General features: G+C 43.6%; 3 protein-coding genes across 9 annotated transcripts; 2 read left to right on the top strand and 1 right to left on the bottom strand.

Annotated features, from left to right (window-relative positions):
- Nucleotides 1–51: 51 nt before the first annotated feature.
- LOC130204881 (NHS-like protein 1) lies at nt 52–5,593 on the top strand. Of its 7 annotated transcripts, none has more exons than XR_008833826.1 (7): nt 52–643; nt 1,850–1,982; nt 2,138–2,911; nt 3,066–3,474; nt 3,972–4,292; nt 5,025–5,382; nt 5,551–5,593. XR_008833826.1 is itself a non-coding variant. In XM_056431855.1 (7 exons), the coding sequence occupies exons 2-7, from the start codon at nt 1,862–1,864 to the stop codon at nt 5,470–5,472; spliced, it is 1,395 nt and encodes a 464-aa protein (XP_056287830.1). In that variant the 5' UTR covers nt 52–643; nt 1,850–1,861; the 3' UTR covers nt 5,473–5,587. The 7 variants fall into 7 exon arrangements, 4 of the variants coding, with proteins under 4 accessions (XP_056287830.1, XP_056287829.1, XP_056287828.1 ...); XR_008833825.1 differs by having other exon boundaries at nt 3,972–5,048; nt 5,196–5,382; XM_056431855.1 differs by having other exon boundaries at nt 2,669–2,911; nt 5,025–5,048; nt 5,196–5,587.
- A 2,759-nt stretch (nt 5,594–8,352) lies between these two features.
- pisd (phosphatidylserine decarboxylase) lies at nt 8,353–17,093 on the top strand. Its single transcript, XM_056433221.1, has 5 exons — nt 8,353–8,635; nt 9,017–9,060; nt 9,554–9,870; nt 15,971–16,216; nt 16,336–17,093. Exons 1-5 carry the CDS (start codon nt 8,592–8,594, stop codon nt 16,594–16,596), a joined length of 912 nt encoding a protein of 303 aa, XP_056289196.1. The 5' UTR covers nt 8,353–8,591; the 3' UTR covers nt 16,597–17,093.
- A 101-nt stretch (nt 17,094–17,194) lies between these two features.
- rnf224 (ring finger protein 224) lies at nt 17,195–21,932 on the bottom strand. Its single transcript, XM_056433277.1, has 4 exons — nt 21,865–21,932; nt 20,981–21,244; nt 20,214–20,465; nt 17,195–17,572 (listed from the first exon to the last, which is right to left on the bottom strand). The coding sequence occupies exons 3-4, from the start codon at nt 20,457–20,459 to the stop codon at nt 17,285–17,287; spliced, it is 534 nt and encodes a 177-aa protein (XP_056289252.1). The 5' UTR covers nt 20,460–20,465; nt 20,981–21,244; nt 21,865–21,932; the 3' UTR covers nt 17,195–17,284.
- Between the last annotated feature and the right edge of the window lie 1,978 nt (nt 21,933–23,910).

Genomic DNA, 23,910 nt, shown 5'->3' with positions numbered 1-23,910 from the left:
TACAGAAAGATTTACGATTTTTTATTTTTACATAAACTTCCAACTGTAACAAAATAATTACTGTTGATCTTAAAGTAATTCCTTATTTTAAGAAGACAAATGTTAATCTTAATACATGTTTTTCAGATTTGTCGCACTGAATATCAATTAATTAAATCGTGATATAATTTGACAGACAGAAAACCGTTCAATCTGTCTGCTTTTACTTTGGTGAAAACACAATTTTCCAATAACAAAAATAGAAAGAAATTCATTGAAGAAAAACGTAAATAAATAAATGATATAAGGAGTGAAAGGGGATTCAAATGGTGTAATTACATACTTATAACTGAGGCTACTCATGTGTTGATTGTACAGCATGTTAAAGTTTGTATAAACTTGCAAGAAATATTTGTTTTTATTTGAAAGGAATGCTTTGTCAGTTTTGCTATCCGGTCGTTCGTGGTCGTTTTATTTTGACATCCCTACCGGAAGTCCCGCACACGTGGGTTCCGTTAACTTGACACCGGTCTGCGTTGATAACAGAGGCACCGATTCCTCTGGAAATACCGGCCACATTTGGCATTTTCCAGCCGGTAAACCGCGTATAATGAGACCCAATAGGATTTAACGGAGACTAACGGACCCACGGGGCGTGGAGAAGGTAAAAGTAACCGTTACAATGTTCCGGTTAACGGCTACACTCACAGTAAAGCCTGCTAACGGCGGCTAGCCGCTGCTAGCTTGAGCAGTTTTCTTATTATTTGCCCCAAATCCCGTTGTATCCTCACGTGGAGCCGCTACGTCACTCTTCCGCGAAAAGAACGTGAAAATAACCCGTTAATCAGCTGACGGAGAAACGAGTCAGATTTACAGGAAGATTTCTGGGATTTTTTCCAACAGGAATAAATTAAATCTCGCGAGAGTTGCTTTACTTCCTATAAATGAAAATATATATGAAGTAAAGCAACTCTCGGTTATATATATATATATATTTATGAACAAAGTCACTCTGTTTATTGCTTGTTTTTTACTTCCTGTACTATCATTATTTCAATAGTCACATATTGATAAGTACATATAGTTTAAGAGGTTTAAACTGTCATAACATGAGCTGATGTTTTAACAGACTAACCGTCTGTGTTCACTCCACCGTATTCTAGGATGCCTTTATTGTGAAACTCCTGACACTGGTTAGGGTTAGGGCTAACCCTAAATTCCTGAGGAAGTGGTTCCAGTTTTAATCTAAGATTCCAGTTTCTTTGACTTTCTTTATTTTCTTTAATCTGTTGCCCAAAACTTTGAAAGACTAAATAAATATTTTGGATTTTGTGAAAACAAAAATAAATCAATTGAAGGATACGTTAACACATTAAGATTCTTAATCTTGGACTTTTTCCGAGTTTGTATAATTTTCTGATACCAAAACATTTTCTATGGAAAACATTGTGAAAGGAAGAACACATTATTTTTCCATAAATTCTGAATAATTTCTAATATATATCTTGTGACATTGATCTAGAATAATAGGTACTTAGCGGCTGTAGCTCAGTAGGGTAAGAGGGCCGTCCTGCAACCCCAAGGTTGTGGGTTCGATCCCCGCTCTCCCCATTAGTTGCAAGTCGAAGTGTCCTTGAGCAAGGCACTGAACCCCCAGTTGCTTCCCGGGCGCTTCACCGCAGCCCACTGCTCCTTAATAACTAAGGATGGGTCAAATGCAGAGAACTAATTTCCCCTTGGGGATTAATAAAAGTGTATTTATTTAAATTTTATTTTGAATTATTCACTTTAATATTACAATGTAATTGTGTATAATTGGAAAAATATGAATGAATTAAGTTTTACTGACTGTTTTCTTAATTGTTGTTAGGTATTTTAAATCATGCTAACGCGCCCGCTGCTGACCCTGAACGAGACTGACGACAGGAGGCGTGGCCTGATGGCTGTGAGCCCGCCCCCTGCTCTCCCATTGGCTGATGAGGGTGATGAAGACACACAAAAGAGTGGGTGTTTTGTTTTCTTATTTTCTTTCTTGGCATTATTATTGCTTTCATTATTTACTCATCATGTTTATATATATATATATATATGTAATTATTTTTTATATAGTTCTTTCTTGAGAGAGAGAGAGAGCTGACTGCTGCTTCTCCTCTTCCAGAAGTGTTCTCTCCTCTCGTTCCTCCATGGAGCTCCTCCTCCTCCTCCTCCTCACCTTCCTCACCTCCTCCCTGTGCCCTCTTTTTATCCTTGGCTCCTTCTCTAACTCCTTCTCCCTCCTCCTCCTCTCCTTCATCTCTCACTTCTCTTCCTTCTCTCTCATCTACAACTTGTTCCTCTCCTCCTCCCGTGTCCCTCCTTGTGCCTCCTTTATCTTCTGTCTCTCCTTCTCTTCTTTCCTCCTCTCGTCCTCCTTCTACATCTTCCTCTCCTCTTGCGCCTCCATCCCTCCTCCCCCTGACTCCTGTAGCTCCTTTTGTTTTTAATTTTCCTCCTTTTTATTCCTCCTCTACTCCCCCTCTTTCTTTTTCTCCTCCTTCCTCCCATTTGTCTTCTCGTTCTTCATACCTCCTTCCTTCAGCTTGTCCCTATCGTTCTCCTCCTTGTTATCCTGCTCCTCCTCCCCACTCTTCTTCTCATGTTTCTCCTCCTTCTTCTACTCATGTTTCTCCTCCTTCTTGCTCTCCTCCAGTTTCTCCTCTTTCTGTCCCTCCATCCCTTCCTTCCTGTCCTCCTCCTCCTCCCTGCTGCCCTTGCTTCTCCCTCCTGCCCCGCCTCCTCTCAGCTCACCGGCGGGAGGTGCGGCGCCTCCTGCGAGGAGCTCTGTCGTCCCTCGGCCGTCGCCTGGACTCTCTGGAGAGGAGCAGCAGGATGAAGAGGAGAAGGAGGAAGAGGGGCGGGCATAAAGGAGAAGGGGGAGGAGCCTGTTCTCCTGGTGAGTCTGCTTCCTCATGTAGCTCCTCTTCTATAGTGAGGAGGAGGAGCTTTAACTCCTTAAAATGTTATTTATTATTATAATTTACAAAAAATATTAATAAAATTAGACATTTTCACAAATAAACTTCTCATTCCTTCTTCACGACAAATAGGCCCCGCCCCCTCGTGTAGCCCCGCCCACCGTCCCTCTGCTACCACCCCATCTTCATCCGACAGCGAGGACTCAACCACACCTCCGCTTTCCTTTAATTTGAGCCAGTCAGAACAGAAGAGGAGGAGGAGGAGGAGGGAGGAAAAGAAGGAGGAGGAGGAGGGGGGGCGGTTAAGAAAAAGGAGGAAGAACCACAGAGGAAGAGATGTTACGATTCATACAGAAAACAGAGAAGAGGAGGATGCTGGGAGATTTGTGGGGCGGATGGCCGTCTCCTTCAGAAAAGGAGCAGAGGAGGAGGCGCCGCTCACGCTGCACAGATTCAACCACAGAAAACACAGAAGGACAGGAGGGGAAGGAGCCAGCCAATCAGAGAAGGCCGTCAGTGTCGTCAGACAGAATGGATTCAGGTTAATTTTATTTATTTATATTACACGTTTGTTTCTGCGAGAAGTTTCTTATAATTTAAGACAAATTAAGGTATAATTATAATTTTATAATGATTCTAAAGAAAGAATAAATACTTTATTTAGGACTATCTTTTAAAGTCATATTTAAACTATGCAAGTAACATCAAACTAAAATGTTAATTATGAATAAATCTTCACCTCTATTATTAAATAATTAGATAAATAAATAACATACATTTATAGGAAAATACATTGTAAATAATAGTTTCTTGTATGTAAAATTATTGTAAAAATATATTTATATTTGCGATGAAAAACATAATTTATTATTAACCCATTTATTATCGTTTTTTTGTCTAATTGTTTATTGTATCAAATAACTTGTGAATTGTATAATGTGTAATTATCGTGGACCATGAGTTCAATATAACAGCTACGTTTATTTAAATTATTGTGTAACTTAGATATTCATAAATGTGTCCTCCTTTTCTCTTTAGCTCCTCTTCCCATCATGCATTGCACCTCCTGCAGACTGCTGCTGGTTGGACCGGCAGCCAATCAGAAGCACTCAACATCTCTTCAGGCCAATGGCGCTTCTCTGACTTCACCTCTCCTCCCTCCCTCTCCTCCAATCACGGTGCTTTCCACATATGGCACCTTTGTTCCTCTTCCTCCTTCTTTAGCTCCGCCCCCATGCTGCGGCTGTCAGCCGTTGCCGTGGAGACAATGTCAAATTCAGTGAGGGGCGGAGCTATTGGGAGTCCCCTGCGGTGCCTGAAGGACCTGACGGTGCCGCCCAGTCTGAGCAGCGACCACTGGTTGGTTGACTTTACTCCTCATGAATATTCGTGAGGACATTGGCCCATTTGTATTTACATGTTTTAATTTGTAACTGAATATTTTCACAATATATATAAATGTTACTTTATAATTCATAATCTTAACTTTTAGAAATATTTTTAAATAGATTATTTAATTGTCATCTTTATAGTAATTGACTCTGTCGCCATCTTGGATTACGACCTCTGCCACGTTGTTTTTATCAACCAGTGAACAGGAAGTGACCATATCTGGAGTCGCCCCCTGGTGGTCAGGAGAGAGAATGCAGCTACAACACATGAAGCATAGACTTCTATACAACCAGAGGAGTCGCCCCCTGATGGTCAGGAGAGAGAATGCAGCTTTAACACATGAAGCATAGACTTCTGTACAACCAGAGGAGTCGCCCCCTGGTGGTCAGGAGAGAGAATGCAGCTACAACACATGAAGCATAGACTTCTATACAACCAGAGGAGTCGCCCCCTGGTGGTCAGGAGAGAGAATGCAGCTACAACACATGAAGCATAGACTTCTATACAACCAGATGAGTCGCCCCCTGGTGGTCAGGAGAGAGAATGCAGCTTTCACTTCCTCTTCACTCGTTGAAAAATAAAAGATGGCGATGGCTAAGTTGTCGTGAGACGTCACAACTTCGTCTTCTCCACATTCGACGTATTCTACTGACATCACGACATTCATGAATATAAAATGTAAACGTTTTGTCTTTGCAGTTACGTGCGAACGCCTACGCCAAGGTAATTCAACAAATACAATACGATGTTTATACGATCTTAGTCTTTGTACTTTAATGTATGTCATTAAAGCTAATCTGAGGGGAAAATATTTAAAAATAAAATGTTGTGTTTGTGCCCTAAAGAGAAGAAATGTTTTCTGTCTTTAAGCCCAACTTTTTCTGCCCGACGACGGCAAAAACAGCGGGCCAATCACAACACCCGCAGCCTCCTCCTCCCCCCGCGATGGCCCCTCCCCCTCCCACTCCCACTATGTTCAGCCAATGGGCTGTCTGCTGCTCCGCTTGCCATCGGCCAATCAGAAGCAACCTCTGAGTTTCTGAGCACAAATGGAGAGGTGGAGTTTTCTTCCTGTTTAACTTCAGAGTTTAATGTTGGAGGGAGTCGTCTGGAGCATCAAGCATGGTGGCATGAGCTAGCGAGCTAATGAGCTAGCTACCTAGCCTGAGTGTCTGTCTAAGTGGACGTTAGCGCTCTCAAGTAACCGTCGCTTCTCTTTTCTTAGCGCTGTAAACGAGTGTCACAGATACGAATCCGCCGGACGTCGCTGAAAGCGTGAGGGACTACGAAGGTCAAAGGTGAGGTTAGGGACTAGAAGGTCAAAAGGAAGGTCAAAGTGAGGTTAGAGACTACCAAGGTCAAAAGGTGAGGTTAGAGACTACCGAAGGTCAAAAGGTGAGGTTAGGGACTACCGAAGGTCAAAAGGTGAGGTTAGAGACTACCGAAGGTCAAAAGGTGAGGTTAGAGACTACCGAAGGTCAAAAGGTGAGGTTAGAGACTACCGAAGGTCAAAAGGTGAGGTTAGGGACTACCGAAGGTCAAAAGGTGAGGTTAGGGACTACCGAAGGTCAAAAGGTGAGGTTAGAGACTACCGAAGGTCAAAGGTGAGGTTCATCAAGGTCAAAAGGTGAGGTTAGGGACTACCGAAGGTCAAAAGGTGAGGTTAGGGACTACCGAAGGTCAAAAGGTGAGGTTAGAGACTACCGAAGGTCAAAAGGTGAGGTTAGGGACTACCGAAGGTCAAAAGGTGAGGTTAGAGACTACCGAAGGTCAAAAGGTGAGGTTAGAGACTACCGAAGGTCAAAAGGTGAGGTTAGAGACTACCGAAGGTCAAAAGGTGAGGTTAGGGACTACCGAAGGTCAAAAGGTGAGGTTAGGGACTACCGAAGGTCAAAAGGTGAGGTTAGAGACTACCGAAGGTCAAAAGGTGAGGTTAGAGACTACCGAAGGTCAAAGGTGAGGTTAGGACTACGAAGGTCAAAAGGTGAGGTTAGGGACTACCGAAGGTCAAAAGGTGAGGTTAGGGACCAAGGTCAAAAGGTGAGGTTAGAGACTACCGAAGGTCAAAGGTGAGGTTAGGGACTACCGAAGGTCAAAAGGTGAGGTTAGAGACTACCGAAGGTCAAAAGGTGAGGTTAGAGACTACCGAAGGTCAAAAGGTGAGGTTAGAGACTACCGAAGGTCAAAAGGTGAGGTTAGGGACTACCGAAGGTCAAAAGGTGAGGTTAGAGACTACCGAAGGTCAAAAGGTGAGGTTAGAGACTACTGAAGATCAAAAGGTTAAGGTTAGGGAGGAAGAGGATATGAAAGGAGGAAATCTGAGTGGAAGATAAAAATCGATGTGTTGCAGGTCAAAGAAGAAAGAGTTCAGCCTGGAGGAGATTTACACCAACAAGAACTACAAATCCCCAACCACCAACAGGTAAGAACTACAAATACTACATTTCACATGGACTTTCCATCCCAGTCCTCCAACTGCTGTACGAACTACATCTCCCAGCATGCTTTCCTGCCTCGCTGCAGGAGTCTGGAGACCATCTTCGAGGAGCCGCGGGAGAAAAACGGAGCGCTGCTCCTGATTGGCCAGCAGAGGAGGCGCAGGCTCCTCCTCTTCCCTGACTTCACTCAACCCAGGAAGAGGAAGAGGCCCCATGGTATGCTGGGAAAGGCTACAGACAATTACCTTTCACAATAAACGCACCAGACAAATAAAAGAGGAGCAACGGATCATAAAACGGAAAAAGGGAGCAGATATATTTTTAGATCTCTAATCAGGTTTTTGGTTTTATTCTCGTTTGTTACCAGTACTACATTTTACTATTACATGTGAACGCATCATGAGAACCTTCAGCCAGCGAACAGAGCCTGAACACATCGTATCTGGAGCTGGTTCTCTGTTAGCGGCGTTGCTAATGTTACTAGCTAACGTTACTAGCTCTCCTCCTGTTGGTCTAAACTCTGATTGGTTGTTTACAGTCACATGACCCTGAGGCTCCGTGACATCCTGATCACATGCTCTACCTTTTACCTGCGTCTCTTTTAGGGGCGGGACTAACTTTTGCTTTAGTGCCCCGGAAGCGCGCTGCGGCGCGGCGACATTGTCATGGCAACGGCCCCGGCGACGACGACGCGGACCTGGACGTGTTGCTGGTGGAGCGACTGAGCGCGCTCGAAGACTTCCTGACGCGGCAGGGCCTGGACGTGTGAGCTGTGACATCACTTCCTGTCAGCTGACCCAAACACAGCGCTGCTAACGACTGCTTTAGGATTTATTTAGTTTATTCGACTTCTTCTCTACTTTTCACAGCCTCGGCTGTTTGAATGTGAATTTTTTTTCATATTTAATATTTGTACTCTTTTTTTAACGAATTACCTGTCGGGAGGCCACGCCCACACGCGGTTTTACCTGAATTATGACGTTTTTTGTGTTTCGTGAAATATAAAAATACTTCAGTGCTGATCTCTGTCGTACTTTGAAATACTATCGGAGTACTACGTAGTACTTTACTGGTGGTTTTTAAAGTGTAAATAATATATATTTCTGCTGAAATGTGTCTTTTTTGAACAAATAAAGTTTGTGTCTGCTAACTGCAGCTTGTTTCTGATAAGTGATCAGTCATTGATCTTTCGCTCCTCGTGAAATAATTCTTCTCCATATATTAAAGCGATGAGTTGACCTCTAAACACGCGACCTTTAGCCTCACATGTCCCATCGGCCTGCAGGAGCTGCACAGTGACGTCATCAACTAGTTTATTCATGGATTTGATTAAAACACTCAACCAGAAGATACTTCACATCCTGTGAACTGACCTGAGGACAGTTTGGTTCACTGGGTGAGAGGTGGTGATGACGTCACTCTGCACTGACGACCCCCCGCCCCTCCCTCTCCTGATTGGTCCGTTTACTGAGGCGGTCCAACTGATGACTGGCTAAGGTCTGATGTGTCAATGTCTTTGTTTTCGTTTGTCTATCATATTTAAAATAAATACATTTGTACCTCAATCATTTCATTACCGTGTTCCCTTTGCGCCCTCAGTCTTGCCTCGCAGGCGGCGGTTGCCTCAGTAACAGCTCACATCGCGTGAGTCACGTGTTCCTGGTGTAACGAGTTCACGTGAACCCGGAACACGTGTGTCGGGTTCACGTGAACTCGCTGCAGCAGCACGCTGTGGAACGGGCTGAGCGGTCTCACCGTGGAGCAAGGTCTACCTGGCAGCCCGCGCTCAGGGCAGCAGATCCTCCTGGAGGTCACTTACGGAAACAACATGGCGGCGGCCTTGCGTCGGGTGTGCAGCGGAGCGCCTGTGAGGTATTATCTTCTTTTATTCTATATTAAAGCCGACAGCTGGACTTCGGACAATCACGTGACGCTCTGACGTCATCGCAGCGTGATGTAGCCGTGACGTGAGCGACGCGCGGCGGCCGGCTTAACGCTGAGTTAATTAACCCTTAATCGAGACTACCAGCCACACGGTGTGTTTGATGTGACGTCAGACAGGTGAGGGGCGCGTGAACCGGAGTGATGAAGGCTTCGGCTCACGTGACATCATCCAGATGTGTTTTCCATCCGGGGGCTTTGAGTGCACCGGTTGCTCGTGGGCACGGCAGAGCTTCGTTGAGCTATTAAATGATTAAATGAATGTTAAACCTCTCAAACTGTATTTTACTGTTAATGTTTGTTTGTTTACAGAGTTTCTCCTCGGAGCTGCGGCCAGCAGAAAGCAGTGAGCACAGGTGAGTCGCCTCACTTCCGGTTTACCTCCTATTCACTTCCGGTTCACGTCCAGGACTATTTAATGAAGGCAGGGACACACATTTAAATACAGTTAAATATTGATTGGCATGATGAATATGATGCGTTCAGGCTCTGCTCAGTGAGAATGAGTACTAGCTGAAGGTAAATTACAAAGTTCACATGTAATCTATTAAAATGTAGTAATAAACTATAGAATACAAATGTTTTCAAATGAATATAAATAGACATTGTAGATGAATAATGAGCTGTTGTTACACTTCATTGTCTCAGACCACAGCTCAGGGACGGCTCACGTTTAATGGATGCAGACTATTAACGTTTTTATGTCAATTACAATTCTTAGAAAATAAATCAGCAGCTCAGACTTTTAATAAAACATTTAAATGATCTAGGATTGTCATGTTGGTTCAGAATAAGAATTAAAGGGACAGTACAGCAGCGTGTGTTGGCCAATCAGCTGCATCTTTCCAGGTCGTTCCTACCTGCCCAGCCGCTGGCCCCTCCCCCTCCTGTTGGTGTCAGGTGGTGGTTACCTCGGTTACCAGAAATACAAGTGGAGGGACCAGCAGGAGGATGGAGCCACGCCCGTCTTAGCCACGCCCACACAGGTAGGAGGGGCCATACATGCTGCTTCTTCTTCTTCTTCTTCTTCTTCCTCTTCCTCGGCAGTACCTCCACTCTTTCGCGGTGTTCCTCTGACAGCAGTCGATCTCCCTCCTCACGATGTCTGGTGGCTGCAGGTCCAACCGACCGTCATGCAGGAGAATCTTTCTGGTCCTTCAGAGTCGGTCGTCTAGTCTTGAGTTTGGTTCTTCTTCGTTGACCCTGTGCAATGACCTGAGGACAGTCTGGTTCACTGGGTGAGAGGTGGTGATGACATCACTCTGACTGCCAGCCCTCCCACCTGATTGGTCCGTTTACTGCAGCGGTCTCACTGATGACTGGCTAAAGTCTGATATTTAAATTTATTTGTATTAATTTGCCTATCATATTTTAAATATATAGATATAAATATACATTTGATTTAAACCAAACAATTATGTTACTTTTAATCTAATTGGTTGATTATTCTAAAGGTTAATATAAATAATAATACATTTCCCACAAATAAATATAAAAAACTTGTCCAATTAATATTTCGATATTTCATTTAATCCTTTTTTCTCTTATAAATAAAACAAATATAAGCAATAATATTTAAAAAATATACAAATGTGTTATTAATGCCTAATGAGAAAAATACTGGACCTCAGATAAATAGCCCCGTGACTCTGAATCTGTTCTCTGTAGTTAATGAACTGAACGACCTCTGCTGGACTCGTTACGTAATGTATAGATCTCCTCGCGGCGTGCAGATGAAACGTATTGATGCTTTTGGTGAATCCGGTAGATGATTGACAGGAACATCAGTTTCACCTCTCAGACGCCAGCAGAACATATGAAACAGACAAATGAAGATATTATATATTACTACTACTACGACTACTACATTAAGTTAAATGTTTCCACGTTGTTGAAGTCAAAGACACGCCGGCGGTTCTTTCTCATCACTTAGCGTCTGGCCGTGAGGTCACGAGGCCGCCGGTCATCTCTCCGTGGCGCTTCACCTCCACGCTGCAGAACGCACGGCTTCTGGTCACATGACCTGGTGATGTGGACATTGAGCTGCAGCCTCGTTTGATGCATTAAACCATGTGTCGTTCATCTTTGGTCAGGGTTATGCCTACAAGACATCCCATAATGATCCCATGGTGGGGTGACATCGGGCTTCAGAACCAGCTCCAAAGTCTTCAGCTTGCTTCACCTTGTATATTTACATGCATAGACACATATATATATATATATATATATATATGTGTGTGTGTGTGTGTATATATATATATATATGTGTGTGTATCTATAATATATATTTTTAATCTCATTGATTTCTCATTTGTTTCGTAGTCATAATTATCATAAAAAAGAAATATGGTTTCGATTTAAAAAATATTTAAAATGATTTGTATTGTATTAACAATTTTTACCTCGAACATATCTCCTCTAACGGCTCCATGTGTGTTCTATAGCGGTTGTTCTACGCACTTTGTATCACAGCGGGGGGGACGAGGGGGCGAGGGGGCGGGGCTCCTCGGTCTATACACATCGCTCGCGCTCGCTCTGCGCCACTTCTTCTTCTCTGCTCTCAGAGGTAGGACCCTCCGCGCGCTTCTTCTTCTCTCGGTATTTAAACGTCACCATGGGTCTCCGGCCGTCTCCCTCCGCGTCATCGGCGACCCGCTCACGGTAAAGTTTTTCCCGCGGTGCCGCGGCGGCGCGCGACAGCATCGCGACCTGCTGCGGCAGGTGAAGAGGCGGCGGCGGCGGCACGTGACCGATGGAGAGGAGGAGGAAGAGGAGGGAGGAGGAAGAGGAGGCAGAAGAGGCAGAAGAGGAGTCAGGACCAGAACTACAGCGAGATTCAGGTGGGAGAAGAAGATGAAGATGAGGTCATTTGTAAAATGACAGGTGAGAGACAGACAGACAGGTGAAAGACAGACATGTGAGGGTTTACAGATTACTGTGTGTGTGTGTGGGGGGGAGGGGGTACTATGGCGATTTAGCGGGTCAGCTATTTCAGCTTTAGCCTTGTTTAGCTTCGTTAGCCTCTTTCAGTTGATTGTGTCCTAACCGGCTAACCCAGTTTACTGAGGACACGCGTGTTCTACACACTGTACACGCATGTGTGTATATAAGATATATATATACTTATACATATTCAACAAATGTAATGTCCAATATGGATTATATTCACATTTATGTTTTAAAAATTCTCAAATGCAAAACGGTTTAATAAACGTAAGTAATGTTTTATATATTTTTATTAAAATAATATATACATATATATATGTGTTTGTGTATATATAAATATATATGTGTATATATATATACATATATATTATTTTAATAAAAATATAGACTATTTTCTCCTTAAAAACATTACTTACGTTTATTAAACCGTTTTGCATTTGAGAATCTTTAATACATAAACGTGAATATAATCCGTTCTGGATATTAAATTTGTTTAAATTTAGTGTGTGTGGTGTTTCTATGGCAATGGCTAGATTAGCTTTAGCCTAGTTTAGCTACACACATTATATATATATATATATATATGTGTGTGTATATATATATAGGTTAAATGTATCTTGAATAAAACTATTTCTGAGGCAGAAAAGTTAATTCAGAAAAACAGCTAAATATTTAGTGTGTTAGCATCACTGTTAGCTTTAATGTAGCGCTGCTCCAGCTTCCGCTCCTCCTCCTCCTCCCCACCCTCCACAAACATACACACCAGCCCCGCCCCTTGCCCACCTGTGTTTTATTTCCCATTCCTCCATGTTTTTACCTCCTTTCTCTTAATGTTTAATTTGCCTCTACTTACTTTCACACTCCAATCATGTGAACTCAGACTCTAAACGCTCCCGCTAGAGATGAAAGGATCAGCAGTTCTACACCTTCTCTACCTGCCGGACATTTCCAAAACATGCACTGCAGGAATGACTCTAAACAGGAGTCAGCATTTTTACAGATAGCCTCTTTACCGTGACCTCTCTACAGTGACCTCTATACCGTGACCTCTATACAGCAGCCTCTATACAGCAGCCTCTATACAGCGACCTCTATACAGCAGCCTCTATACAGCGGCCTCTATACAGCGGCCTCTATGCAGCAGCCTCTATACAGCGGCCTCTATACAGCAGCCTCTATACAGCGGCCTCTATACAGCAGTCTCTATACAGCGGCCTCTATACAGCAGCCTCTATACAGCAGCCTCTATACAGCAGTCTCTATACAGCAGTCTCTATACATCGGCCTCTATACAGCAGTCTCTATACATCGGCCTTTATACAGCAGCCTCTATACAGCAGCCTCTATACAGCGGCCTCTATACAGCAGTCTCTATACAGCGGCCTCTATACAGCAGCCTCTATACAGCGGCCTCTATACAGCGGCCTCTATGCAGCAGCCTCTATACATCGGCCTTTATACAGCGGCCTCTATACAAACCCCCTAAAGGGTTACAGGGGAAAAATTTTAAAAAGGGGTTTTAAAAAGGGGAGGTTTGGGGGTTTTAAGGGGTTTTGGGGGGGTTTTTAAAGGTTTTTTTGGGGAAATTTTTTAAAACCCCCCAAGGCCCCCTTTTTGGGGGTTTTGGGCCCCCCTTTCCACCCCTTTTTCCCCCCCCCCCCCTTCCCCCTTTTTCCCCTTTTTTTAATTTTTTAATTTTTTTTTTATGTTTTTGGTTCCGTTTTTTTTTTTTTGTTTTTTTTTAATGTTTTTTTTTCCGGAAAAAATCCCCTTTTTAATTTTTTTAGGGTTTTTTGGCCCCAAAAAAGGGGGAAAAGACATATTTTATTTTTCCCGGGGGCCCCCCCCAAAATTTTACTTTTAAAATTTTTTTAAAATTTTTTTAAATTTAAAAAATTTTCAAAAAAACAATTTTTTAAAAAAATTTTTTTTTTTTTTGGAAAAACCTTTTTTAAAAATTTTAGGGGGGGGTGTTTTGGTGAGAAAACTTTGTGGGGAGTTGTTAGTTTTTATTTTTTGTTGAGTTTCCTTTTTTGGGAGTGGGGGGTTGGGTTTTTTACTTGTTTTTTTTGCCCAAAATTGAAACCCCCCGCGGGCCCCCGGGCCCAGGCCGGAAGGGGTTTTAAAGGGGTTTTTGTTAAAAAAAAGAAAAATGTCACCGGCCGGGTTGGGGGAAGGCCCCCCCAAACCCCCCCCTTTTACCCGACCCTTTCCCCCCCCCTTTTTCCCCCCCCTTTTTTAAAACCCCGGGGAAAAGGAGGGGTTAAATTTAAACCCTTGGAAATGCCCCCCCCCAAAATTTTTTTTTTTTTTTTTTCCCAAAAAAAATTTCAAAAATTTTTAAAAAAAAATCATTTTTTAAAAATTTTTCTTTAAAAAACCCCCCCCGGGGAAAAAGGCCCTGGCAAGACCCCAAAAAAAACCCCCAAAAAGAGGGGTTTAGCTTTAACAAAAAGTTTAATAAAAAAGGTTTTTGGAAAAAAATTTTAAAAACTGTTAAAAAATTTAAAAAAACAAATTTTAAAACCAAAAAAAAAACCCTTTAGTTGGGAAAAAAATTTTTTTTTAAAAAAAAATTTTTGGGGGAAATTTTTTCCCAAAAATTTGGGGGGGTTTAAATTTTTTTTCCCCCCAAAAAACCGTTTTCTTCCGGGGTTTTTTGGCCCGGGACCCAGGGGAACGGGGGTTTTGGCCCCCAAAAGGACAAAAAGGGGCCCGGGGGGCCCAGGGGAACCCAAACCCCAGCGCCTGGGCCCCCCCAGGGGAAAAAGGGGAAGAAAAGGAAAAAAAAAAAAAAGTAAAAATGTCTTTGTATACCTTCCCGGGTGAAACCCCCATTTTTCCCCAAAATTTTCCCCCCGGGTGCCTTTTTTTTTTTAAAAATTTTTTTTTTTAAAAACCGGGCCCCCCCAAAAAAAAGGGGGGCTTTTAAACCCAAAAAAATTAGAAGAAAGGGTTACCTTTTTATTAAAGTTCCCCCTTTTTAGGTCTTTTTTGAAATTTTTTTAAATTTTTTAAAATTTTTTTAAAAGACTTAAACCCTTTTTTTTAAAAGGGGGCACCCCTTTTTTAAAAAAGCCCTTTTTTTTAAAAAAGGGAAAAAAATTTAAAAAATTTTGTTTTTTTTAAATTAAAAAAAATTTGGTTTTTTTTCCTTTTTTAAGATTTTTAATTTTTTTTAGAACCCTTTTGGGGGAAAAAAAAAAAGAATCCTTTTAAATTTTTAAAAAAAATTTCAAAATAAAAATTTTTTTTTGGGCCCTTTTTGGGATTTTGGGGGGTTAAATTTAAAAAAATATTTTTTCCCAAAATTGGGGTTTTTTAAAAATTTTTTTTTAAAAAGGGTTTTTTTCAAATTTGTTTTTAACTTTGGTTTCCTTTTTAAGTTTTAACCCGGGCGATTTGGGCCCGGGTTTTTTAAAAAAACCCAAAAACGGGCAACCGGGGTGGGGGGCCCCAAAAAAAGGGGGGAAAAAAAAGGGAAAAAAAAAAAGGGGGGGGAAACCCCTTTATTATTTCAAACCCCCACCTTTGGGTCCTTTAAAGTTTTTCCCAAAAAATTTTTTTTTGGAAAAAATTTAAAATTTTTTCCCCTTTTTCTTTTTTTTTAAAGAAAAATTTTAAAAAAAGGGGTTTTAATTAAAATTTTTTCAAAACCTTTTAAATTTTTTGGTTTTGGTAAAAAGGAAGGAAACCCGGAAACGGGGCGAATTTTTTTAAAAAAACCCGTTAAATTTCCGTTAGGCCTTTTTAAATTAGGGGTTTTTTATTTTAGCCAGTTTTTTTTTTTCCCCAAATTTTTTTTCCCCTTTTCACCTGTCTCTGACCTGTCTCCCTCTCACCTGTCACTCTCACCTGTCTCCCTCTCACCTGTCTCCCTCTCACCTGTCACTCCCACCTGTCTGACCTGTCTCCCTCTCACCTGTCACTCTCACCTGTCTCACCTGTCTCCCTCTCACCTGTCACTCTCACCTGTCTCCCTCTCACCTGTCACTCTCACCTGTTACTCTCACCTGTCTGACCTGTCTCACTCTCACCTGTCTCCCTCTCACCTGTCACTCTCACCTGTCTCACCTGTCTGACCTGTCTCCCTCTCTCACCTGTCTCCCTCTCACCTGTCACTCTCACCTGTTACTCTCACCTGTCTGACCTGTCTCACTCTCACCTGTCACTCTCACCTGTTACTCTCACCTGTCTGACCTGTCTCACTCTCACCTGTCTCCCTCTCACCTGTCACTCTCACCTGTTACTCTCACCTGTCTGACCTGTCTCACTCTCACCTGTCTCCCTCTCACCTGTCACTCACCTGTTACTCACCTGTCTGACCTGTCTCACTCTCACCTGTCTCCCTCTCACCTGTCACTCTCACCTGTCTCACCTCACCTGTCTCTCTCCTCCTCGTTAGGCTCGTTGCTGTCCGTTAACCCCGGCGTGGCTCGATTGGTCAAGGAGCTGTTCTGCCTTAACGAGCGTGTGGCGCTCACCGGCCAATGGCAGCACGGCTTCTTCTCGTTGACGGCGGTCGGCGCCACGAATGTCGGCTCCATCAGAGTTTACTTCGACCAGGTGAGACGGCGTTGGGGTCTGAAGGGTTTTTGGAAACTTGTTCCAATAGTTCGATGACTCGATGCTTTATAAAGTATTGATCGTATAAAGTCATTAATCTCTAACGTGTTTGTCCTCAGGAGCTTCAGACCAACGCTCCTCGCTACAGCAAAGGTTCCTTCCACGACCACAGCTACGTCGACGGCCAATCGCTGAAGGCGGATGGTAAAGGGGGCGTGGCCTCTGAGGGAGAAGGCGTGGTCCTGCAGAAGGGGGCGGCGGTGGGGGAGTTCAACCTCGGCTCCACCATCGTTCTGCTGTTCGAAGCTCCCAAAGACTTCAGCTTCAGCCTGCAGCCGGGACAGCGAATCAGAGTGGGGGAGGGGCTGGGCAGCCTCTGATTGGCCAAGCCGCATGCTCAGAGGGAGGAGCCTGGAGACGAGGAACTGCTGCCGTCTGATAAGAGACGGGTATCGTTTGTTCCTCGGTAACAAATGACCTGTGGAGGACATAGAGAGGACTCAGACTCCCAGAATGCCTTGTGCCTCGGGGGGGGGGGGGGGGGTGTTGACCGCCAAAGCTCTGTCTTTTTTTTCTGTGTCGCTCTTCCAGTAAACAAACCAACAAACAAATATTCCTTTAAAGTCACAAAAGAAGCTCAAACATTCATTTAACAAACCAATTATTCAACGTTGTTGAAGTGAAATGAAAGTTTGAATGCCTGAAGCTTTATTGATAAAAGTCCTTTTTGTTTCTACTTTAACCAATCGGAGCTGCCGGAGTAGCTCGCCTGTGATTGGACAAGAACCTCACGTCACTGAATGCTAACGGTTTTAATCAGTTCAGATCTTTCATTTTGTAAAATATGTAATTATTAATAAATATTGTTTTCTCAGCAGCCTTGTCTTTAGTCATTTATATTATTATTATAAATACTTTTATTATTCATATACAGTTAAACTTCAGTTTTCTCCTTGTTTCTAAATTATAAACCTCAGAAACACGTCACATGTTGTTTTATTAAAGCGTTTTTATGACACTACTTGGAATACAAAGAACAACTAAAGCGAGCGCTCTCATTGGTCAGCCTTAGCCCCGCCCCGGGCAACAGAATAAGCAGCACAGCCAATAGGACGGCGGCGGGCAGCAGCTCCCGTAGCGGTGGAACCGCGGCTCCGCCAGACCTCCGTGGGACCAGCTGTCGTCGGGCAGCTCCTTGCCCAGCCACGGCTTCCCGTCCTGGGCCGCGGACGGGCAGCAGGAGGAGGTCTGCTGGGCCTTCACCCCCAGGAAGGAGGCCAGGTCCAGGTCCAGACCCGCCGCGCCTCCTCTGGGCCGGGGCGTGTTCTGTCGACACTGAGGACACGGGATCCACGCCTGCAAAGCATTGTGGGAGTTTCACTTTAGATGACACTTCAACTGCTTTCACTTCTCATCGTTGATCTGCTTGGATTGACTCAAACACTTCAACTATCTTCATCGTTTACTATTAAACTAACACTTCAACTATCTCATTGATGACCTCATCGCTCACCTGCTCGTTGATGACCTCATTGCTCACCTGCTCGTTGATGACCTCATTGCTCACCTGCTCTTTAATGACCTCATCGCTCACCTGCTCTTTAATGACCTCATCGCTCACCTGCTCGTTGATGACCTCATTGCTCACCTGCTCGTTGATGACCTCATTGCTCACCTGCTCTTTAATGACCTCATTGCTCACCTGCTCTTTAATGACCTCATCGCTCACCTGCTCGTTGATGACCTCATTGCTCACCTGCTCTTTAATGACCTCATCGCTCACCTGCTCGTTGATGACCTCATTGCTCACCTGCTCGTTGATGACCTCATTGCTCACCTGCTCTTTAATGACCTCATTGCTCACCTGCTCTTTAATGACCTCATCGCTCACCTGCTCTTTAATGACCTCATCGCTCACCTGCTCGTTGATGACCTCATTGCTCACCTGCTCGTTGATGACCTCATTGCTCACCTGCTCTTTAATGACCTCATCGCTCACCTGCTTGTTGATGACCTCATTGCTCACCTGCTCTTTAATGACCTCATCGCTCACCTGCTTGTTGATGACCTCATTGCTCACCTGCTCTTTAATGACCTCATCGCTCACCTGCTCGTTGATGACCTCATCGCTCACCTGCTCGTTGATGACCTCATTGCTCACCTGCTCTTTAATGACCTCATCGCTCACCTGCTTGTTGTTGACCTCATTGCTCAACTGCTCTTTAATGACCTCATCGCTCACCTGCTCGTTGATGACCTCATTGCTCACCTGCTCTTTAATGACCTCATCGCTCACCTGCTCGTTGATGACCTCATTGCTCAACTGCTCTTTAATGACCTCATTGCTCACCTGCTCTTTAATGACCTCATTGCTCAACTGCTCTTTAATGACCTCATTGCTCACCTGCTCTTTAATGACCTCATTGCTCACCTGCTTGTTGATGACCTCATTGCTCACCTGCTCGTTGATGACCTCATTGCTCACCTGCTCTTTAATGACCTCATCGCTCACCTGCTCTTTAATGACCTCATTGCTCACCTGCTCGTTGATGACCTCATCGCTCACCTGCTCGTTGATGACCTCATCACTCACCTGCTCTTTAATGACCTCATCGCTCACCTGCTCGTTGATGACCTCATCACTCACCTGCTCTTTAATGACCTCATCGCTCACCTGCTCTTTAATGACCTCATCGCTCACCTGCTCGTTGATGACCTCATTGCTCACCTGCTCTTTAATGACCTCATCGCTCACCTGCTCTTTAATGACCTCATCGCTCACCTGCTCGTTGATGACCTCATTGCTCACCTGCTCGTTGATGACCTCATTGCTCACCTGCTCTTTAATGACCTCATTGCTCACCTGCTCGTTGATGACCTCGTTGCTCACCTGCTCATTGATGACCTCATCGCTCACCTGCTCTTTAATGACCTCATTGCTCACCTGCTCGTTGATGACCTCATTGCTCACCTGCTCTTTAATGACCTCATCGCTCACCTGCTCGTTGATGACCTCATTGCTCACCTGCTCTTTAATGACCTCATTGCTCACCTGCTTGTTGATGACCTCATTGCTCACCTGCTTGTTGATGACCTCATCGCTCACCTGCTCTTTAATGACCTCATCGCTCACCTGCTCGTTGATGACCTCATCGCTCACCTGCTCGTTGATGACCTCATTGCTCACCTGCTCTTTAATGACCTCATCGCTCACCTGCTCTTTAATGACCTCATTGCTCACCTGCTCGTTGATGACCTCATCGCTCACCTGCTCGTTGATGACCTCATCGCTCACCTGCTCTTTAATGACCTCATCGCTCACCTGCTCGTTGATGACCTCATCACTCACCTGCTCTTTAATGACCTCATCGCTCACCTGCTCTTTAATGACCTCATCGCTCACCTGCTCGTTGATGACCTCATTGCTCACCTGCTCTTTAATGACCTCATCGCTCACCTGCTCTTTAATGACCTCATCGCTCACCTGCTCTTTAATGACCTCATTGCTCACCTGCTCGTTGATGACCTCGTTGCTCACCTGCTCATTGATGACCTCATCGCTCACCTGCTCTTTAATGACCTCATTGCTCACCTGCTCGTTGATGACCTCGTTGCTCACCTGCTCATTGATGACCTCATCGCTCACCTGCTCTTTAATGACCTCATTGCTCACCTGCTCGTTGATGACCTCATTGCTCACCTGCTCTTTAATGACCTCATCGCTCACCTGCTCGTTGATGACCTCATTGCTCACCTGCTCTTTAATGACCTCATTGCTCACCTGCTTGTTGATGACCTCATTGCTCACCTGCTTGTTGATGACCTCATCGCTCACCTGCTCTTTAATGACCTCATCGCTCACCTGCTCGTTGATGACCTCATTGCTCACCTGCTCTTTAATGACCTCATTGCTCACCTGCTTGTTGATGACCTCATTGCTCACCTGCTCGTTGATGACCTCATTGCTCACCTGCTCGTTGATGACCTCATTGCTCACCTGCTCGTTGATGACCGTGTCCAGCCTCTTCAGGCAGGCCTGGCAGAAGGCGTGGCCACAGTGCAGTCGCCGTGGCAACCGCGTCGCCAGGTCGTAGCTGCCGAAGCACACGATGCACGCCAGGTCCCGCCTCCTCAGTGATGTCATTGTGTCCGCGGCAAGAGAGGGGGGGCGAGGGGGCAGGGGCTGACAGGTCACTTCCTCCTCCTCTTCCTCTTCCTCTTCTTCTTTTCTGTCGTCAGACATTTTGTTCTAACAAACAGGAAGAAAAGTCAAAGGGAGAATATTAATTTTATTAACTGGTATTAATTTTAGCTCGTATTAACTAGTGTTAGCATTAGCTAGTGTTAGCGTTAGCTGGCATTAGCTAGTTTTAGCATTAGCTGGTATTAGCAAGTGTTATCGTTACTCCGCATTAACTAGTGTTAGCATTAGCTGGCATTAGATAGTGTTAGCATGAGCTCACATTAGCTAATGTTAGCATTAGCTGGCATTAACTAGCCTCAAGTCTCCGTTGTTCACTAAACGACGTATTCAAACGATGACAGAACATTTCACACGATAAAACATTTATATTTATATATTAACAAACTCGCTGATATGAAACTAATAATTAAACATTTTATTTTATTGATTACGAAGAAACTTCTTCTTCTCTGTGGGTTCATGTATTTGTTCATTTATTTGTATTGAATATGAATCACAACTAAATGAAGGAACAGGTGAAGTGACACCGAGCTGCTGCGCTGTGATTGGACAGAACTCACCTCTTCTTCTCCTTTATTCACATCACGTCTTCTTCTGGTTTAGTGTTGTTTCTTCTTCTCTCTCTTTTATTCCAGTTGACTCTTTTTTCCCTTTCCTCTATATGAGTTTCTTTTCTTCTTCTCTTCTTTTCCTGCAGCTCTCTTTCATTCCCTTCAGGTTTTATGTTCAGCTGTTTCTCTTGTTTATTCTCACCGCTTCCTTTCCTCCTCACTTCTCTCCTTTTCTTTCATCTCTTCTTCTTCTGTCTCGACTGTTTTCTTCTTCTGTGTTTGTTCTTCCTCAGAGAGAGAGGGGGAGAGAGAGGGAGAGAGAGAGGGGGGGGGAGAGAGAGAGAGACAGAGTGAGAGAAGGAGAGAGAGAGGGAGAGAGACAGAGAGAGAGAGACAGAGAGAGAGAGGGGGGAGAGAGAGAGAGACAGAGAGAGAGAAGGAGAGAGAGAGAGAGGCCTTCGTCAATAATTCAGCCTCGCTCGGCCGACCCTGAACGTCTCTTATTATTTATAAACAGGAAGTAAAGATAACTTCAATAAACAATATAATGCGTCATTCTCATCTTTAAAATGCTAAGTACTTATTTGAAAGAAACAATTTATCAAAAAGACATTTAGATGCGCACATTTTAAAAAAATACAGCAACAACTCTAAATATTAAATATTTCCTGTACAATTTAGAAATTAAATATATAAAATGATCCAAACTAAAAATAATAAAACATATTTTGTAAACCGTTTTAACACCAGCTTTTATATTTATGTAGATAATATAAATTTAATATGTGAATAAACATAAAGTATAAATATTATCGCCAAACATTTAATACTGTCAAATATTTCACATAATCATATTAAAATATCATTAAAAGTTTAAACGATCGATAGCTGACCTGTAACCCGATCGGCCAATAGAAAGTGGAGCAGCGCTCAGGTTACAGCTCACTGACTGAGGCTGCCTAGCAACAGAGACACACAGAGAATCAAACAGATAATTAATAAAGTTTATTCAGATAATTAGTAGTTAAAAAAAAAAATTTCATAATGAAAATTAATGTTAATGAGATTAAAAGTTAAATATGAGAAATTATAAAGGTAAATATAAAAACTTATACATTTTATGATACAAAATAATAAAGATAAATGATCACAAATAAATGTTATTATAAGAAATAATATTTAATGATATATAAAAGAGTTCATTATTAAAAATAATAAAGTTTATTATAAGAGATAATTTAATTAAATGAAAATGATTGAAGTTCATTACAATAATTACTTATATTTATTATGAATAATAACTTTTATTATGAGGGATAATGAAAGTTGAGATGAAAGAACATTTATATCTTTATTATTATTATGAATCATAAAATTCTATTTAATATTAATTACCCTCACCAATCAATTCAATAAACAACAGCCAGTCGGAGAGAAAATATGATATAATATAATAAATATTCTAATATTTTAAATGTTTATAAACATTCATGAATAAACAACACGACGTGAAACAAACACATTCATCGTCTTTATTTCTTCATTCACTTGATTACATTCTTTAAGTTTAAGAACTCCTTCATACTCAAATGTTCGAAATCATGTTGTGAGAACTCATAAATACTGTCGGAAACCTCCGGAACATCAAAATAATTCACTTAAGAATCAAGTGATTTGTTAAGAAGAAGGAAAAATGTATAAAATATAAAATATAGATAAAATACAAAAACATCACAAAGTTGTTTCGTGAGCAGAGAAGGTTTGATCAGACATTATGGGATGGATCACTCAGGAGCACCTTCAGAATCTGCCCGACGACATCATCGCTCTCCCAAAAACAATAATCAATAATGAGCAATAAAGGATGCATATTAATGTATAATTAATGAAAATGTGAAAGTTGTTCCAAAGAATTATAATAATTATGGATATTAAATAAAAAAGGTTATTGCATCTTTTTTTTTATATATGTAAAAAAAATCCCACCCTTCATTATAACTATAATTATTATAATTATAATGATTAATCTACTCGTGTCCCGGGGCTTCTCCAGTGGAAGATCCTGCAGCACTTTAAATATTTAAATGTTTCAACAAACAGGAAGTAGAAACATGAACACCAGAAGATGCACAGCGAGGGACAGGGGGACGAGGGGACAGGAAGACAGGGGGGGGGGAGGGGACGGGGAGATGGGGGAGGAGGGGCAGGAAGACAGGGAGAGGGGAGGGGCAGGAAGACAGGGGAGGAGAGGGGAGGGACGGGAGATGGGGGAGGAGGGGCAGGAAGACAGGGGAGGAGAGGGGAGGGACGGGGAGATGGGGGAGGAGGGGCAGGAAGACGGGGAGGGGAGGGATGGGGAGATGGGGGAGGAGGGGCAGGAAGACAGGGGAGGAGAGGGGAGGGAGGGGAGATGGGGGAGGAGGGGCAGGAAGACAGGGGAGGAGAGGGGAGGGACGGTGGGCAGAGGGACGGGGAGATGGGGAGGAGAGGGGAGGAGGACAGAGGGACGGGAGATGGGGGAGGAGAGGGGAGGAGGGGCAGGGGCAGGAAGACAGGGGAGGAGAGGGGAGGGACGGGAGATGGAGGGGCAGGAAGACAGGGGAGGAGAGGGGAGGGACGGGAGATGGGGGGAGGAGGGGCAGGAAGACAGGGGGAGGAGAGGGGGGAGGGGGCAGAGGGGACGGGGAGACAGGGGGAGGCGGGGGGGGGGAGAGTTTGTTCTCTCTTCCTCTTCCTTACGTCCTCGCTGGGAGGAGCTAGGAGACACGTTAGCGATGAAAATCACTGTTTCTTGCCTGTGACGTGACTTCCTGCTGCTGTGACATCACTTCCTGCTGCTGTGACGTCACTTCCTCCTCCGGCAGCGGTAGCAGCAGGTGGGGCACCTCCCCCCCACCTCCTCCCCGCCGGCCTCCTTCACCACGTAGGGCGGGGGGGAG

Source organism: Pseudoliparis swirei, chromosome 15, assembly GCF_029220125.1.
Source record: "Pseudoliparis swirei isolate HS2019 ecotype Mariana Trench chromosome 15, NWPU_hadal_v1, whole genome shotgun sequence".
NCBI lineage: Eukaryota > Metazoa > Chordata > Actinopteri > Perciformes > Liparidae > Pseudoliparis > Pseudoliparis swirei.
Note: the sequence above shows the minus strand (reverse complement) of the source record. Positions and strands in the feature narration are given on the sequence as shown.

Excerpts from the sequence above, each read along its gene's own strand:
- LOC130204881 (XM_056431852.1), top strand. The coding sequence starts at position 1,862 with ATGCTAACGCGCCCGCTGCTGACCCTGAACGAGACTGACGACAGGAGG. Across the intron at positions 1,983-2,137 it reads TGATGAAGACACACAAAAGA|AAGTGTTCTCTCCTCTCGTT; the intron begins GTGGGTGTTTTG and ends CTCCTCTTCCAG. Across the intron at positions 5,049-5,195 it reads GTGCGAACGCCTACGCCAAG|CCCAACTTTTTCTGCCCGAC; the intron begins GTAATTCAACAA and ends TCTGTCTTTAAG.
- rnf224 (XM_056433277.1), bottom strand. The coding sequence starts at position 20,459 with ATGTCTGACGACAGAAAAGAAGAAGAGGAAGAGGAAGAGGAGGAGGAA. Across the intron at positions 17,573-20,213 it reads ACACGGTCATCAACGAGCAG|GCGTGGATCCCGTGTCCTCA; the intron begins GTGAGCAATGAG and ends AATGCTTTGCAG.
- pisd (XM_056433221.1), top strand. The coding sequence starts at position 8,592 with ATGGCGGCGGCCTTGCGTCGGGTGTGCAGCGGAGCGCCTGTGAG. Across the intron at positions 9,871-15,970 it reads TTTCTGGTCCTTCAGAGTCG|TCTGACCTGTCTCACTCTCA; the intron begins GTCGTCTAGTCT and ends GTTACTCACCTG. Across the intron at positions 16,217-16,335 it reads TCAGAGTTTACTTCGACCAG|GAGCTTCAGACCAACGCTCC; the intron begins GTGAGACGGCGT and ends GTTTGTCCTCAG.